The sequence below is a fragment of the Sander lucioperca genome, chromosome 1 (genome assembly GCF_008315115.2).
Source record: "Sander lucioperca isolate FBNREF2018 chromosome 1, SLUC_FBN_1.2, whole genome shotgun sequence".
In the NCBI taxonomy this organism is placed as follows: domain Eukaryota; kingdom Metazoa; phylum Chordata; class Actinopteri; order Perciformes; family Percidae; genus Sander; species Sander lucioperca.
Window position 1 is genome coordinate 1,237,808 of NC_050173.1, and position 16,899 is coordinate 1,254,706.

General features: G+C 40.9%; 1 protein-coding gene and 1 pseudogene across 1 annotated transcript; one reads left to right on the forward strand and one right to left on the reverse strand.

Moving 5' to 3' along the window:
- The first annotated feature begins 4,942 nt into the window (after positions 1–4,942).
- LOC116042229 lies at positions 4,943–10,864 on the forward strand (annotated as a pseudogene).
- Positions 10,865–11,846: 982 nt separating this feature from the next.
- On the reverse strand, positions 11,847–16,613 carry LOC116042212 (putative GTP-binding protein 6). Its single transcript, XM_036000811.1, is given in 11 exon segments — positions 11,847–12,119; positions 12,207–12,359; positions 13,522–13,670; positions 13,795–14,003; positions 14,822–14,980; positions 15,167–15,237; positions 15,352–15,482; positions 15,566–15,636; positions 15,722–15,859; positions 16,105–16,514; positions 16,516–16,613. Coding segments are annotated over 11 exon segments (1,677 nt in total). The 5' UTR covers positions 16,575–16,613; the 3' UTR covers positions 11,847–11,992.
- Between the last annotated feature and the right edge of the window lie 286 nt (positions 16,614–16,899).

A 16,899-nucleotide genomic window follows, 5' to 3' on the forward strand; every position in this document is an offset into this window, starting at 1 on the left:
TAGCCCTTCGTATGACTCAGTACCCATGAAGTAGCTCTCAGTTTCTAAAAGGTTGGTGACCCCTGGTATAGAGGATCTTTGGTTACGTATTACATAGCCTCTCTTCTGTAAAAGGTCAGATGAAAATATTTCCCATTTGTTTTGGAAATGTTCCCATTCACAGAAAAATTCTGGTCGGATGTCCTTGAATTTATCCAAATTTATTTTGTTACAGATTTCTCATTTTGTTTTATGGATGTTTTCTTTGGTGTGGTGGAGCTTTAAGACAGACAAGGAAGGAATATATTTCATAATGAATCTTTTATTTCTACTTGCTAAATATCACATCCATGAATGTAAGTTGAGGGTCTCTAAACCTTTCTATCCTGTGTTTGAGAGTGAAGTCAATGAATATTTGGACTCCATAAGATATCCAAAGAACTGTAAAGCTCTGAAGACTGTGCAGATATATTCAACACTTGTGGCCTCACGTGACTGAATGATATTGGAACTCTTCTAACTGATTGATGCTATTGGACTGCTTATTGATTAGCTTTGCTGGACTAATTGCATTGAAATAAAACTAAAAAAACAAACCCTCTGTAGCTTAATCGTTGTCATGATTTATGTGTCTGACCCGCATTATTACGGAATCCACGCAACTTCTAGGCAAGACCCGCCCTTCAATAGCATTCACACATTACTATTGGCCAGGCCAGGCGTCCATGCTTACGCAAGTAACGTAACACGTAACGTAACCTGATTTGTTCAGGTTCTATCCCCTGACCAATCTGCTGTCCTAACCTTAAAGGACAATTCCGGCGCAAAATGAACCTAGGGGTTAATAACATATGTATACCCAGTCGACTGTTCTCTGGGACATGTTTTCATGCTAATCGAATGTGTATTTAGCTTGAAACAAGCTAGCGTGAACAGGTGGTTAGCTGCTAACGCTACCTTTCGGGGCAGAGGGTAAATCACTATTTTATACCACTAACAAGGCTCAAAATAGCACCACACTTCAACGGTAGCATAATGAGGGTCCCACATGTAAACCGAAGCATTGAGAACTTTGTAAGCGTACAGACAGTTTATTAAAAAGATAGATTATAAAGACAGTAGCGTTCATATCTCAAAATGTACCCGTAAGATTAAACATAGGGCCAAAAATAACAGTCTCCCTTGGTTAAATGATAACATTTTTAAACTGATGAAAGAGCGTGATCTTGCTCTAAAAAAAAGTCATTGAAACAAAATTTCATCATGACAAGTTTCACTATATCATGTTAAGAAACAAGGTAGTGAAGGAAATTAGAAAAGTCAAGGCAAACTTTTTTATTGCCGCTTTACATGAAGCCAGAGGAAATGTTAAAATAATCTGGAGCCAATTAAAGAAACTGACAGGGGAACATCACAGCAATAGAAAAATGCTTGAAATTAACCACAATGGAATTTTCCTAAGACAGCCAACAGAAATAGCAGAGGCCCTCAATCACTATATTGACTCTGTAGCTGAAATATCACATAGTTTCCTAGTAGATCAGGACAGAGTGTATCCAGTAATCACAGTAGAACCTGCCTTCATAAGAAGCATTACAGAGTCAGAAATCATTAGAATCATTAGGTCAAAATTACAGGTTGTGAAGGAATTTAAATATCTTGGGGTGCTAATTGACTCGAACCTCTAGTTCGTTAGTTAGTTTGAGTCAATATGAATTTTACTTATTGTTTCCCCCTAGTTTAATACTGCTTTTATTGTTCTTATAAGAGTTACAGTTAATTAACATATGGTTGTGTCTGTTCTAATTTATATTTTTTTCACTTTATACCCTGTTGTTTTGCCTTGTTGTATATCTTTCTGTTTTTGTGTTGTGTCTTGTTTTATGCTAAGTTGTGTGTTGTAGGCCTACTTTGTTTTGTTGTTGTCTATCTCTGTGACTCTTTATGCTAAGTATTGTTTTGCTTGTGTTGTTTTTTTGTATTTAAAAAAAAAAGAGCCTTTTTTAACATCGAAGGCAGGGGGACTACAGATATACATAAAATAGCCTTTTGGCTAATTCTGGCTTTTTTAACATATGGGAAATCATGTGTTTTATTAATTTGCGCTGTCCCCTTCCATAAATAAACTAAACTCAAACTCATTTTTACATGTGGGTGCCATCTTGGAAAACAATCAGTCGAACGACGAACGCTGTGCAACCAGTAACATAGCTCAAACACAGCATTCGTGGTTCGACTGCTCATGACTGTTTTCCAAGATGGCGCCCACATGTAAACATGAACGCTACTGTCTTTATAATCTATCTTTTTAATAAATCATTATGCTACCGTTGAAGTGTGGTGCTATTTTGAGCCTTGTTAGTGGTATAAAATAGCAATTTACCCTCTGCCCCGAAAGGTAGCGTTAGCAGCTAATCACCGGTTCGCGCTAGCTTGTTTCAAGCTAAATACACATTCGATTAGCATGAAAACATGTCCCAGAGAACGGTCGACTGGGTACACATATGTTATTAACTCCTAGGTTCATTTTGCGCCGGAATTGTCCTTTAACCACTCGAGGTCAATGCCTAACCTCAACCAATCGAGCTGCTTCGTAGGGCGCGTCAGGACCCTGGTCGGACCTGGTTATGTATCATGAGTTATGGGAGCTCATTTGGACCAAACTGGGACTTGAGTTGAGCTATATGCCGCTTCTAGACAGAGCCATGATCTGTTTGGAGACCAAGGAAAACAAACACGCACATTTATATATATATATATACAATTTTTTTTTTTTAAATCAGTCAACATCACATGTTTTATTTTATTCTGTGGAAGCATTTTTCACTCAAAGGTGAAACAACATACGGAGTTATAAGCATAAAAAGTAGCCTATCCATTAGGGCTGGGCAATAGATCAATATTATATCAACAGCGACATATGAGGCTAGGTATCGTCCTAAATTTTGGAAATCATAACATTGCGATATGACGTGTTGTCTTTTCCTGGTTTTAAAGGCTACATTACGGTAAAGTGATGTCATTTTCTGAACTAACCATACTGCTCTAGCTGTTTTCTTATTATTTGCCTTTACTGACTTAGTCATTGTATCCATATTATTGGTGATTATTTATCAAAATTCCTTGTGTAAATATTTTGTGAAAGCACCAATAGTCAACCCTACAATATCGCCGCAATAGCGACATTGATGTATTTGGTCAAAAATATTGTGATATTTGATTTTCTCCATATCGCCGAGCCCTACTATCCATATAAAAGAGGATGTGTGATAAGTCAAAGCTCGGGATATCATTAATCTTGAGTGACAGCCAATTTATGTAGCGGACGGACCAGAAGCTTTTGGACACATGGCAAAAAAAGAACTTGTGTTTCAAAGTCGCATCAACCGCTTCACAAAATACAAAATCTCCTTCAAATTTGAACCTTGAAAGTCAGGGACTGGATAGATTTTATACATTATTTTACTTTATACTTTAGGGGAAATGGGCCATTTGATGAATTTGAAATGTGGTTTATCTATGGACAAGGCATATATATTCGGAACTCGTACACACAATCCTCTGTTATAATCAAAAAGTACTTTAGACTTCAAAGCAGGGGTGGAGGCAGACGTTGTAAGCATTGGGTGCTCGACCCAAATCGCGTTCCGGGGGCATGCTCCTATTATTTTTTTGCTTTTTTCAATGTTTTTGACGTTTTCTTCCCCGAAGCTTTTGATCATTTTTTTGACTTATCTGACGCGTTTTCAACGCTTTTGAACCTTTTGATGCTTTCCCCCAAAGTTTTTGTATTTTTTCCGCTTTGGTCAATGTTTCTGTCGCTGAGTTTAACTACAAAGCTGGCATTGCTATCCCAAAAATAAATTAGGTTAAAAAAAATAAAGTTTTTTTCTTTCTAAAATGTGAAGTGTCTGCCACAGGGTGCTTCTTCTTCTTGTGTAATAAGGACTAAACAGGCTAATCCAGCATTTCTAATAACAACCTGGTGTGATTATTTCTACCCGTTATGAAAGCTGATTGACACTCATCATTGAGAAGTGATAATCCCTCATTCAGACGATTAGACAAGTGCCAGCAATTTATAATCGTTGCATAACAAAGTACAATTTGGTCTCCAATTATCCAATACAAGATGATATTTGTTAGTTTTAGGGATAGTAGAAAGAGTTCCTTATGAGATACAGTCTAAATAGGCGTTATAGAGCAGTTTTAAGTTATCACTCCCATAGAGAGACATTTCACGGTTATCCCATCTATTCCAGGTGATTTCCCCTTAGACATCTAGCTCTACTTAGCTTCATTTTAGCTCATCCTCCATAAATAGGGCTTGGGCGTCGTGACGTCACTACTTGGCGTGGCCGCCATGTTGATTGCCTGCCCTGGCTTCCCTATTTAAAGTATCCTGGTAAATTCCACATCCTTTTCTGGATTTTAACATTTTTTTTTTTTCTTTTCTTTCTCCCAACTCTGCTTCTTCTCCTCGTTCGAATTGCTGTATGTTTACATTCGCGAGGCCATCAACATGGCCGCCACGTCCCAGAATGCAACGGCGCCCAAGCCCTATAGTAAAACCTAAACTGTAATATAACTGAAAGAACACCAGAAACTGGATTGTTTGTGTCCGTTTTTGCATCACTGTTGTGTGTTGTTCATCAGAATTTAGTCTTCATTCCTTCATATAACATTAGTTTGAAAATGATGGATTCATATCAGTCTGTATAAAACGTTGTAATGTTAAGTAAAATGTTATCACTATAATAAAAACAGATCTAGAAATGATTTGCTCATTAAATAGCAGTTTTTTAATGAATACAAAGCAAACTGAACAGAAAAAAACAATACTAAGTGGGGTCATTAAATACCAGTTGTAAATACACATAGCACATACACATAGCTAGATTAAACGACATATAACGGACAGTACTGTCCGTTATATGTCGTTTAATCTAGCTAAACTACCGACCGTGCGACATGGATCTCGGCTGCCAGGACTGGATGTCAGCTCTACCCGCGGAGCTGTGGGACGTCCCTCTCACTAACCTGGCCATACCCGGCAAATGTAACACTCACTTTCTCTCTCGCTGGTTTCATCCTAACTTGTGATAATGTTAGTTACCAAGTTACCAGTGCAGAATAGCCAACTACTCCTGGATCAACAATTTTCTGATCATCAATTAATAAAACAAGTAATTTCTATACACAAAAATGCCATCTAGCCTAAATGCACTGCTTCGGGCCTAAATGTGAATAGTTGCTGGTATTCTCCCATTATGGTAAACTAAATACAATCTTTTATTATTATTCTTTTATTTTTATTTCACTTGTTTTGCCTTGTCCATGTTATTATTTTATGATCACCTGTATTGGTTTAGTTAATCATTTGGTTTTATTTGTTCAGGAAGTCTCACTGAACCTGAGAACACATCCCTTTCTACATACTTCTACAGGCCTATTCTATACCACCCACACACACACATACACACACACACACACACACACACACACACACACACACACACACACACACACACACACTAATTAAACCAATCACACAAATACTTTTAGATGTTAATGAATGAGTGTTTTGCTGAATCTGAATCTAGTGGTTAGGTAATCCAAACTAGTCTTTCCCACTTCAGAGTTGAGGAACTTGTAAAGCTTTTTATTCACACCTGTTTGTCCAAGGAGCCATGATGCCATGAGTTATTGTCTGGACATAAACTCCCCCTTGGTCCCGTCTGAATCAGACTTTTTCCGGCTCCTGGACAGACTTTTCTCCTGCTTTACCAGACCTGCCATCTTTAGATGGGCTACAACACAGGTATGTTGTGATAGGGGACTGTGTCAAAGTGGGTAGAAGGACCCCTATGGGACTGAGAAGGTATTGCTGTGCTGTAAGACACAATCATAGAAGTATTTTTTACGTTTTAATAAATTGCTCTTCCTCCCAAGGACAAAAGCAGCGAGGAGCAACTTTCGATGGGGATTCGCTTCTTCGATCTCCGTGTTGCACACAAACCCAAAGACTCCTCCAGCGACCTGTACTTCACACACGTCATATACACACATCTAACCGTTCTGGTGAGTATAATCATCTTAAAGGAACACGCTGACTTATTGAGACTTTGTTTTATTCCCCGTATTCCTCAAAGTTAGATAAGTCCATACATACCCTTCTCATCTTCGTGCATGTTGTAACTCTGTCTGACGCACCCACCGCTAGCCTAGTTTAGCACAGATCCTGGAGGTAACCGGCTCCATCTAGCCTACTGCTCCCAATAAGTGACAAAATAACGCCAACATTTTCATATTTATATGTTGTGATTTGTATAGTCACAGCGTGTACAAATAACAAGGTCACATGAGACACAGCCATCTTCTAACCGTATACATACTGGGAACTATATTCTCAGAAGGCGAAGCACTGCTACTTCTGCTACTTGGGCGGAGTGATTTGCTCGCAGCACCTGAGAATCCCCGTGGTGAGGAGCACAGAGTAGCAGTGCTAATTTGATGAACTTTTTCTATTAGTGAAATTAACGGTACCGAAGTTACCGGTATAAAAATCTTCTCAAGTAAAAGTGAAAAAGTAACTCATTTAAAATAAACTTAGTGTAAGTTACTTAGTTACTTGTTTTTTCGCCTTTATTTGACAGGACAGCTAGGTGAGAAAGGGGAGAGAGAGAGGGGGGGGGAAGACATTTAGGAAATCATCACAGGTCGTACTCAAACCCTGGACCTCTGCATCGAAGCATAAACCTCTCAGTATACTGTATGTACGCCTGCTGTACACACTGAACCAACCCGGCCACATACTTAGTTACTTTTTTACAGTTACTTTTTATACTTATCTAATATCTTATTTATACTTATTTAATGAAGTCACAGTCTTTGAGATTTGATAGACTTTCGATTTAGTTTGTTGACAGATACAAAACAACCTTAGAGACCTTTTTTATTTACTTTTTTTCACAACTCAGTAACGGATGTGATTTAAAGTGTAGCAAACAATACTTCAAACAAAACATATTTAACCTTTGTGTGGTGTTCGGGTCTGTGGGACCCGTTTTCAATGTTTGCTAAAAGAAAAATTATGCTATTTATTATTTCTGCTAACTCAAACTCATTGGCCTTGGCGCATTTTCTATGAAGAACTTATTGTCAATGACTGCACATGCTACACCCCCCCTACACATAACTATTACATATGAGGTGTTCGGGTCTACTGGACCCCAGTGTAGTAATTGTAGGTGCTATGAAACTTAACTGTGTTCTCCTCCTAACTGGGCCTGCTGTGTGTGTGTGTGTGTGTGTGTGTGTGTGTGTGTGTGTCTGTGTGTGTCTGTGAGTCTGATTGTAGGTGTCTGTGTGTGTTACACACAAAATTGTTACATTTCAAGCACTTTCACCTGTTCTGATTAAGTTCTAAGAAATAAGCACCAATAATGATCAAAAACCTTGTTTCTATTTTTTAAATTACAGATTTTAAAAACTACTTTTAAAAAGTAAAAATACAAAACAAACGACTTAATTACAGTAACGTGAGTTATTGTAATTCGTTCCAACTCAGAGTTTCACTTTGGGCTTTTATAGCATGTCTCTATAAATGTCCTCCCTTTACAGGAAACCCTGTCGTCTGTTGCCACCTGGCTGGACTCTCACCCAAAGGAGATTGTTATTCTTGCTTGCAGCCATTTTGAGGGAATCGAGGACAAACTCCATCAGTTGTTCATTTTCTCCCTGAAGAAGCTGTTTGGCTCAAAGCTCTGCCCCCAGAAGGTTAGCGTTCTCCACGTACAGCTGATTCACGGTATAAAAACAACACTCTGCCTTAAACAAGCTCCCCTGCCCTCCACAGGAATCCGTCCTGACCCTGCGGAGCCTGTGGGCATCTGGTTACCAGGTCGTCCTGTCCTACGACTCCCAGAGTGCAGCGAGACATCGGGAGCTGTGGCCTGCCATCCCTTACTGGTGGGCCAACCAGCACACAGCACAAGGAGTGATCAGTTACCTGGACTGGAACAAAGACCTGGGACGTCCAGGTGAGGTTCACTCACACTGACTCCGAGTACAGTGACAAGCTTAACCCTTGTGTTGTTTTCACCGTCGGCCAGGAACTTGTCATTCTGGGTCAAAATGTTTTGAACATTTTACGACGTTTTGCCGCTTTTTAAAAAAGTTTTTGTCCCTCTTTTCAACGCTTTTTTTATTCATGGTAAATAAACTTAATTTAAATGACATCATACCTAATTTTTGAGTTTGAAAAAAAGCAGAAATTATGAATTATTTTGACTAATAGAATAGCTAAGATCAGAGGATGTTGAGTGAATCACAGACTGGTTTATGTCAAAGTTCGGTCAGGATGCTGTTTTGAAACCATTAAAAGAAAAAAAAAAATGTAAATGCTCTGAAATTAAATAAAACAACATGGATGCATGGATGTATATGTTGTAAGGGTTCCATACAACGCACATGCATGCATCCTAGTTATTTTGGGACAATTTGGTTGTAAGAAACCCATATTTCTGATATAAAAAACTTTGAAAACAGGTCAAATTTGACCCGAGGACAACACAAGGGTTAAGACCAGTAGAGACTAAAAACCCCTATTTATTTTTCTAAACAACTATTTAGATAATCGGTTTGAGTCAACTTGTAAAAGTTCTCTGATTCCAGCTTCTTCAATAGGGGCTTTCTGACCGGATAGTACGTGTAGCCTACTTTTTAGAGGAAAGGTACACTTCTAAGCAGTTCTAAGAACTACTCTCCCCTAAAATCTTTTTTTCCGTTTGCATTCCCACTGGCCAAGAGGCCATAATATAAGGACTGGTAGGAGGGGTAAGAGAGTGACGCAAGCACGGCAACGGTCTTTATAGCGTTAAAATCAGAAAACAAATACACCAAAAAAAGTATGAACTAAATACTAAATCTAATGTATATAGCATATTTATCATAATTTAAACAAGTCTCCCAAAGACAAAGGGTATCTCTCTCTCCCCCGCCTCTGCCTGCTGCACTGTGGACGTGTGTGTGTGTGTGTGTGTGTGACTGCCCGGTCAGCGAGGTTGTCAAGCCCGCAGGGCATGCTTGTGGAGTTTAACTCCGAAAAGACAGTTAACCACAAGTTCCCGTTAATGTTATGATGGACATGTGTTGTGATATTTAAACAAACGATCCGTCAACGGCGAAATAAAAGCCTCTTATTTACGAGAGCGGTCTGAGAGACCTCCAGCTCACAGCGGGGTCTCTGAGCCAGTCATGGCCTAACGACGAGCTAGCGGCCGGGGCAGGCGCTTGCTGGCTGTCGCCTCACTTCATGGAGCTCCGAAAACTTTAGGAAGCAAATTGTCAATTCGGCATCAATTTTCGCAAGACTGCCTATATTTGAAATCTAAACAGTTCATTTCTTGCCTAAAACGTTGTCAGAAGTGAATTTAATGATGAATAAGATGGTGAAAATTGTTAAAAATGTCCAGTTGTTGGTTAGTCTGCAAGTTCCGAGTTGGCAGTGGGCATGACTTATAAGTTCGACCAATCAAGTACACCTAGGAAAAGGGAAAAGACCCTGCTCTGAAGTAGGAACTAAAAAAGTACGCTACTGAGGCCAGAGGAACTTAAAAATCCCCAAATTTTTCCTATCGGACCACAATGAAAAAAAGTGTTCTAGGAACGTTTAGTTCTAAGAACTGCAAGAATCCCTCCGGTCGGAAAGCCCCTAAAATATATATTTCATATTTTCTAGTTTCTTCTCTCCTCTTTGACAGTAAACTGAATATCTTTGAGTTGTGGACAAAACAAGACATTTGAGGGACGTCTTCATGGGCTTTGGGAAACATTGATCGACATATTTCACCATTTTCTGACATTTTATAGCCTAGAAATCTAGACGCACCCTAGCAGCAGCAAATGTAATTTGCAGCCAGGGTCGTCTAGCAACTCTCTGTTGGCTTGCGAGCTATAAAAACCAAACTCTAGTCAGGCCAATCACATCGTGTAGAGAGTCGGTGGGCGGGCTTAACATAATGACGGCAGAGTTGCGACGGTTCCGCGTGAATTCCCTGCTACTTGAAAACAAAGAAGATGGCTGCTGCTGGCGAACAGCGGTCTTTGGAATCGGCTTTGGCCGCAACTCTGGAAGACTTGGAGTTAAGATTTTCTTGGAGAAAAGAACAAAGAACGGCACTGATTATTCTTAAAAAAGGAAGATGTGTTCGGAGTTTAAAGTTTAATCTATCAACTAGCATTGCTCTGGTTGGTTGTAGAGCTATCCTATTGCGAGCAGAGGGAATTTGAAAGACAACCGTTTATCCCGCCCCTCGGCTTGAGCCCTGCCAATGGTGAGTTCTCAGACCCAACATCTGGATGTGGGGCTGGCTTGTCAGGCGAGACATTTTATAGCCTAACCAACAAATAATCGATTAATCACAGACGAAAATAATCGTTAGTTGCCGCTCCAGTAGAGTCAGTGTAACATTACAGCATGTTGTGTGTTTCCATTAACTCATAGTAACTTGTTTTTCCAGAGGGCTTCTTCGTCTCTGGCCTGAACCAGACAGCTGATAGATATTACATCACCGAGAACCCGAAGCAATCCCTGCGGACGCTGACCTTCAGTAACTGGGGGTGTTTGAGGAAATGGCTGGAGGAGCAGGCGCCTGGGTCGGACCCCAAGAGCCTCAACATCATCGAAGGGAGACTTTGTGGGTCCACTTCCGCTCTGCTCTCTGGTCATTGCACTGAACAAAAAACTTCTGCGGAAGAATGCTGTCATCTAGAACAAACAAAAGTGGGAACTTTTCCTAAAAGAGCTACCATATACCTCATTTCCTCTTTTCGATACTTCTATTTCTATGCACTTTTGTCGTCGTTCTACGGAAGAGGCGTAAGGTCACGTGAAACGAGAATTTTGACTTTAATCTCAGAACTCAACACGTTTTCACATGTGGCCCTAATCCTCTCCCATATCATTAAGACCTCTAACTGAAATAAATGTTTAGAACCAAATCTGTATTTTACAATCTGAGTTTCTGTATGTGTTACATTCACCAAAAAAACATCCTTTATATCCTTATAGGAGCCAAATACATTGTTTCAAGTGTTCAGACTTTGGCTGTTGTTTCTTGTATGTACTGTATATTGGGTGTTGCTGTGGTATAAAGGTTATAAAGGTAAGCTCCAAATTGTTGTCGGCAGGTGTTTGCCCCAAAAGGGCAAATGGTTTTTGACCGCTAAAGCGCTGTGACGATGAACGCTGTGATGCTGGAGCGTGTTTGCGCCAAAACCTTTGTTCAAAATGCTGTCTTATTGTTTATGGATTTAATGCTGAAAACTGAAAGAATGGACATTTTCATGCTGTACGGTAAACCAAATAAATGTTTTGTTATTGTTGCTATAACCCTCGTGTTGTCCTCGGGTCAAATTTGACCCATTTTAAAAAACAATTCTTTATCAGAAAAGTGGGTTTCTTTCAACCAAATTTTCAGAAAAATAACGATTGTTCCACACAATGCTCTTGCACAAGTAAAATATATGATCAGCTCACTACTTTCTTTAAATTTGGATGTTTTATTCAATTTCATAGCATTCAAAAAAAAAGGGGGGGAGAAGCAACAAAAGTTTTGAAAAAGACGACCAAAACGTTGAAAAAAAAGTTTAAATTTTGACCCAGAAAAACTATAAGTTGCACGGTTGACAGGAAGACAACACGGCGTATAAGCAACATCTTCTGATGATTCTTGAACGCTACACAGCATGTAAACATTATGCAGCGCGTCAGCCAGGTCACTCTGGGTTAAATACCTCAGCAGCCAACAGTATCAGACTGAGCTCCTTTAACAAAAATGTTTCACAACCACGTCGACGTTCTTTTATAAAATGATATCGTCAGATATATAAATATACTGTACAGTACATAGTCTTTTTCTTTCTTTAAAAAGAAGTTTGCAGTCCACATGGAGCAGTCATTTCCTTGGAGCTGTTGTCGTGCAGGATGCAAGAAAGATTCTCTACTTTGCTACGGGCCTGTGAACACTTTCTTGTAGCGTCCGTAGGCAGCGGCGCTGATGATCACCTTGACGACAGCCGAGCCTTCATCTGCATTCACCTGCACGTCCTGAACGGTGGCTTCCTTGTACAGCCAACTGTGGACAAAGACGTGCATTAACTGTGGATGGTCTCTTATTCTCAAATATAAAAAATCAAAACACAGTGAGAAAAACAGCTCTCACCTTAACTGAGGAGTGCTGAGGTCAACTGTGAGGTCTAAAATGTGTTTTCCTGTCGAGTTTACAATCTCTGCTTCCACTGCTTTCCTCAGCTCACCCAGGCCTCGCTCCTCCAACGCAGATATGGCCAGTGTGTTGAGCTCTGGACACTGATAGCTGAGGAGGGACAGAAAGTACTTAACCAAGTACTCGACCAAATTCGCACAGCACACACAAAAAAGGTCAACAAATGATATCACTCATAATAATACCCATATGGATGCAGTGTGTCCTGGAAAAGATGACAATTAATTATGTCTGCAATTTAGTCATCTAAATGTAATGTCTTATATAGTTTTGAATACAGATAAATATGGTAATTTATGTCTTAAATTCAGTTGTGTAAGTTACATTTTGTGGTTCTGTGATGCAAATCATGGAATCTACTGTCGAGATCTGAGATTTTTGGGTTAGTACTTGTATTTTGGCTTTCTACTCGAACATGTTTACATGCTTTAATGTTCAAACTTTTTCTCAGACAGACAGTCTGTCTGAATATACATGTCTGAAAACGCTCCGTTTTAGCGCCTGTCTCTTTATGGCCCACTATGGCAAAAAGCCCAGTCTCCTCTGATTGGTCAGCGTTTTGTGTCTTCCGCATCTGTGCTCTTGGGCTGAATCTCACTTTTCTTAAATTGCATCCACGGTTCCTTCACTTGCTTCAATTCCTCGCGTATTAATCTGTCCCACTGAGGAAGCATGGGTGAGACACGAGGAAATCATGCGAGGAGAGAGGAAATGAGGAAATGTGTTTTAGAGGGATGAGACTTCACGTGAAATTTGTCAGCTGTATGAGCGGAGTTAGCGACGGCTTGCTTTCGGAGATCCCTCCTCGCTCCTCGGGGCAGGAATAAGCACTCTGAGACGGCCTTCAAGAAGACGGACCAGAACATCTTCCTGTTTAAGCGAGGAGCTATCAAATAAAAGACTTGGGATCCACCCCAGATCTTCTGCATCTTCACTCTCTGAGTCTCTGCACCACCACTGGCACCTTCTACCTATCTATAGTGTAGTTGTGACATCACAACCGTACGGAAGTCCTAACGGCACGTTTTAAAGGCCCAGTTTCTGAATATGTGCTGTGTACATCTGTGAATTTAGCGTTTTGATACTTTCACAATATTTACATAGTATCTCGACCTGCTTTATTATCTAAAAAGACATGGAAACCTCACTTTTTACAATATGGGATCTTTAAGGATAAACTTGGTCTTATTTTGCATTATAAAAGATCTTTGAAAGTCTTAGAATCTGTTTGTGGATTTTTGTTTTCTCTTACTTGTCAATGAGGTCAATTTTATTGTGGACTTCTATCATGGAGCTCATCAGCCGGTCGGAGATTTGCATGTTCTTCAGTACACTCAGTACGTTTACCTTCTGATTCACCGTCTCTGGATGGCTGATGTCTCTGACGTGAACCAACAGGTCCTGGAAGGGCGGGAAAGACGAGTCAACAACTCTTACTCTCTTCTAAAACCAGTCGCACTGAAAACTTTGGATCTGCATTTCATCACAAACACCCTTGACATGAGCACCAGGTACATGTACACACAGAGTGTTTAATATCTTCCAGCGTGGCAGAGAAGGAGTCGATGAGCTGGTGGGGCAGCTGGGACAGGAAGCCGATGGTGTCCACGTACAGAACAGTCATGTGACTGGGCAACTGGCCGGCGTGGACGGTGACATCCAGCGTGGCAAACAGTTGGTTTCTGGGTTGAAGTCCATTGTCGCCAGTCAGTGCTTTGATCAGGGTGGTTTTTCCTGGACAGATGATGGAGAGAAACAAAACAAAAGTGTGGCGAACATTCTCACAAACTGCTAAACATGGCATTATCAAAACAATGTTCAAAGCTGTACCAACTGGAAATATAATCACATATGCCTTATGGCTTCAGAAGCCAAAATTCTTAACCCTCCTGTTGTCCTCGGGTCAAATTTGACCCGTTTACAAAAACTTTCTATATCAGAACTATGACAAAAGAACGTTGAAAAAAGTGACAAATGTTGGAAAAAGCTACAAAAATGCAGGGAAAAAAAAAATCGTCTACATTTTCCCAAAAAATTGGAAAAAAGTGAGAACAAAACATTGGAAAAAGCGAGAAAAAAAAAAAAAGTAATTAAAAAAACGCCAAAAAAGTGACAAAATAATTGGAAAAAAAAGTGACAAAAACGTGGAGAAAAATAACAACAAAATGCTGAAATTTTGACCCAGAAAAACACAAAGTTGCCACAAAGAAGACAACACAAGGGTTAAAGAGGTGGATGTCTGTAATGCCTCTGCTACTGCAATGATAATATTATGGTAGAGTGCATATTATATCTAATATGATCAAGGCCAAGTCATTTTTTTTATTAGTATGATTTCATGGCAGTTATTTCTGTATTGGTTTTGTAAGATGTACTCTATCTGCAAAAATGCAATTATGCAATTATTGTTGCAGCTGAAGAACATGTCATAAGGACTGTTGGAAAAGCTTGTGAATATGGCAACATTACGGTGTATGTTTGGTTTTGTGATGTTTCAATAAAACATGAGTTCAAAAAAAAACATGAGTCCAGCACCGTTTCCGGTCTCTCACCACAGTTTGTGTATCCTAACACAGAGACGATGGGGAACTCCTTGTGTTTCCGCTGGGATCGCAGCAGGTGCCTCTTTCGCCGCAGTTTTTCCAGCGCTGAGCGAATCTTCATCTCCCGCTCCTTCAGCAGTCTCTGCTGCACCTCTATCAGTGTCTCACCTGTAAGCACCAATCACCAAGCTGAAGCAATGCCTAACATCCATCCATCCATCCATCCATCCACACGTACATCCATAAATACATACAGTACATATACACACACACACACACACACACACACACACACACACACACACTTCCATACATACATGTGTATGCTGCTGTTTAATCGCTCTGGGATGTTACCTGAACCTCCGATGTATCTCGACCCTCCACCCTGCTGATCCAAGTTTGCCATTTCATTTTTCAGACGAGATCTGCCACCATCAGATGAAGACATTTTAAAATCCCAATGGGTGATGTGAAAAACATAAATTGGAGAGAAAAAAAAATCATGTCAATGATGGGACATTTTGAGCAGGCAAAGTTACCTTAACAATGGGATCTCTGCCAGAGAGATCTGTAACTTGGCCTCTTTCGTCCTGGCGTTGCAACGGAAGATGTGGAGCACCACTGAGTATCTGTCAAAGACTTTAACCCCCCAGGCCTCCTCAAACTCCCTCTGTGTGGAGGAAAACATGGCCGTCAGTGTGTAAACCCTTCCTGTATGCAGCCAGCCCGAGAGTGATTTTCAAATAAACTTACCTCAGACAAAGGAGACAGACGCTCCACATTCACAAACACTGCAGTGATCCCTGCTGTCTGCCTGATTTTCTCTGAAGGGGTAAAAGAAGCACAGAGTCAGTATTAAGACACACTCACTGCCCAGGTGCGCAGCTGGACACATCATGGAGATAATACCTGTCAGAGACTGGAAGTTGCCTTTGCCAAATATCCTCTTCTTCTCTGGTGTTTTGGTGGACATGATGATCTTGTCCACAACTCTCCAGTTGTCCAAAGTGTTCACAAGCCCCACAGCCTCAGCCATCATCAGCTCAGCTGCACACAAAGCAGTAAAGTGAGTGATTCTCCAGCAGCAGTGGCAGCAAAAACGGTCCTGTCCTGTTAGTAGTGTCCTGAGGAGTGTCCCAGGACAGTCAGACACTGTCCTGTGACTCCCATGAGGAGACACTCCTCAGGACAGGAGTTTTTGCTGCCCCCACACAGACACACACACACACACACACACACACACACACACACACACACACACACACACACACACACACACACACACACGTTACCGGTTGTCAGGTGCTGTTTCCTGCTTCCCCACTTGACATCAGGGTGAACGATGAACACTCTCTGCTGACCCTCTCCGAGGCCTGCCGGAACCTGCAGCTGGAACAGCTGCTCCACCTCGCTGTCATCAATGAAATCATCATCATCATCATCTTCCTCCTCGTGCTGACCACTGCTGAAGTCATCTGTGTTCTTCCACCTGCATGCGGAGAGTGCAAACGCCCTAGACTGTGCGGGAGCCGCAGCTCTGGGCCAGTGTGTGTGGCCGGTGCTGAGTGTGTGACGGTGTGTGTGGCCGGTGCTGAGTGTGTGAAGCAGGCGGTCACAGCTGAGTCGCTGCAGGAGGGGCAGCCATGAATGAATCCTCCTCAGTGTTGTCATGTTGCCTCCGGAAGTTCTCCTTCTGGTGTCATCGGGACTGCAGTAAACCAAATAGTAACTTTATACTTGTCATGCTACAGAGAGCCACCATGTGCACTGTTTACGTTTTCTTCTTCTTCTTCTTGCTCTCTGACGGATCACAAACCAACCTGTGGAGCGCATACTGCCCCCTGCTGTAGCAATACGTGAACTGTCTAAATGAAGTTTCCACTTAATAAATATAAGTTGGAGTTTGAGTTAGGTATTTATGCTGAAAAAGACAGCATGCTATCTTACTAATAGCATTTTGTGCTATCGTGTTATGAGCTTCAGGCATAACCCTGGGATATTTTGTCCCGAGTGCCGTCTTCCAGGCAGCGTTTCCTTCCAGGCTGTGTACTAAACCCATAAGTCTATGACTGAACCACAGCTGTCTA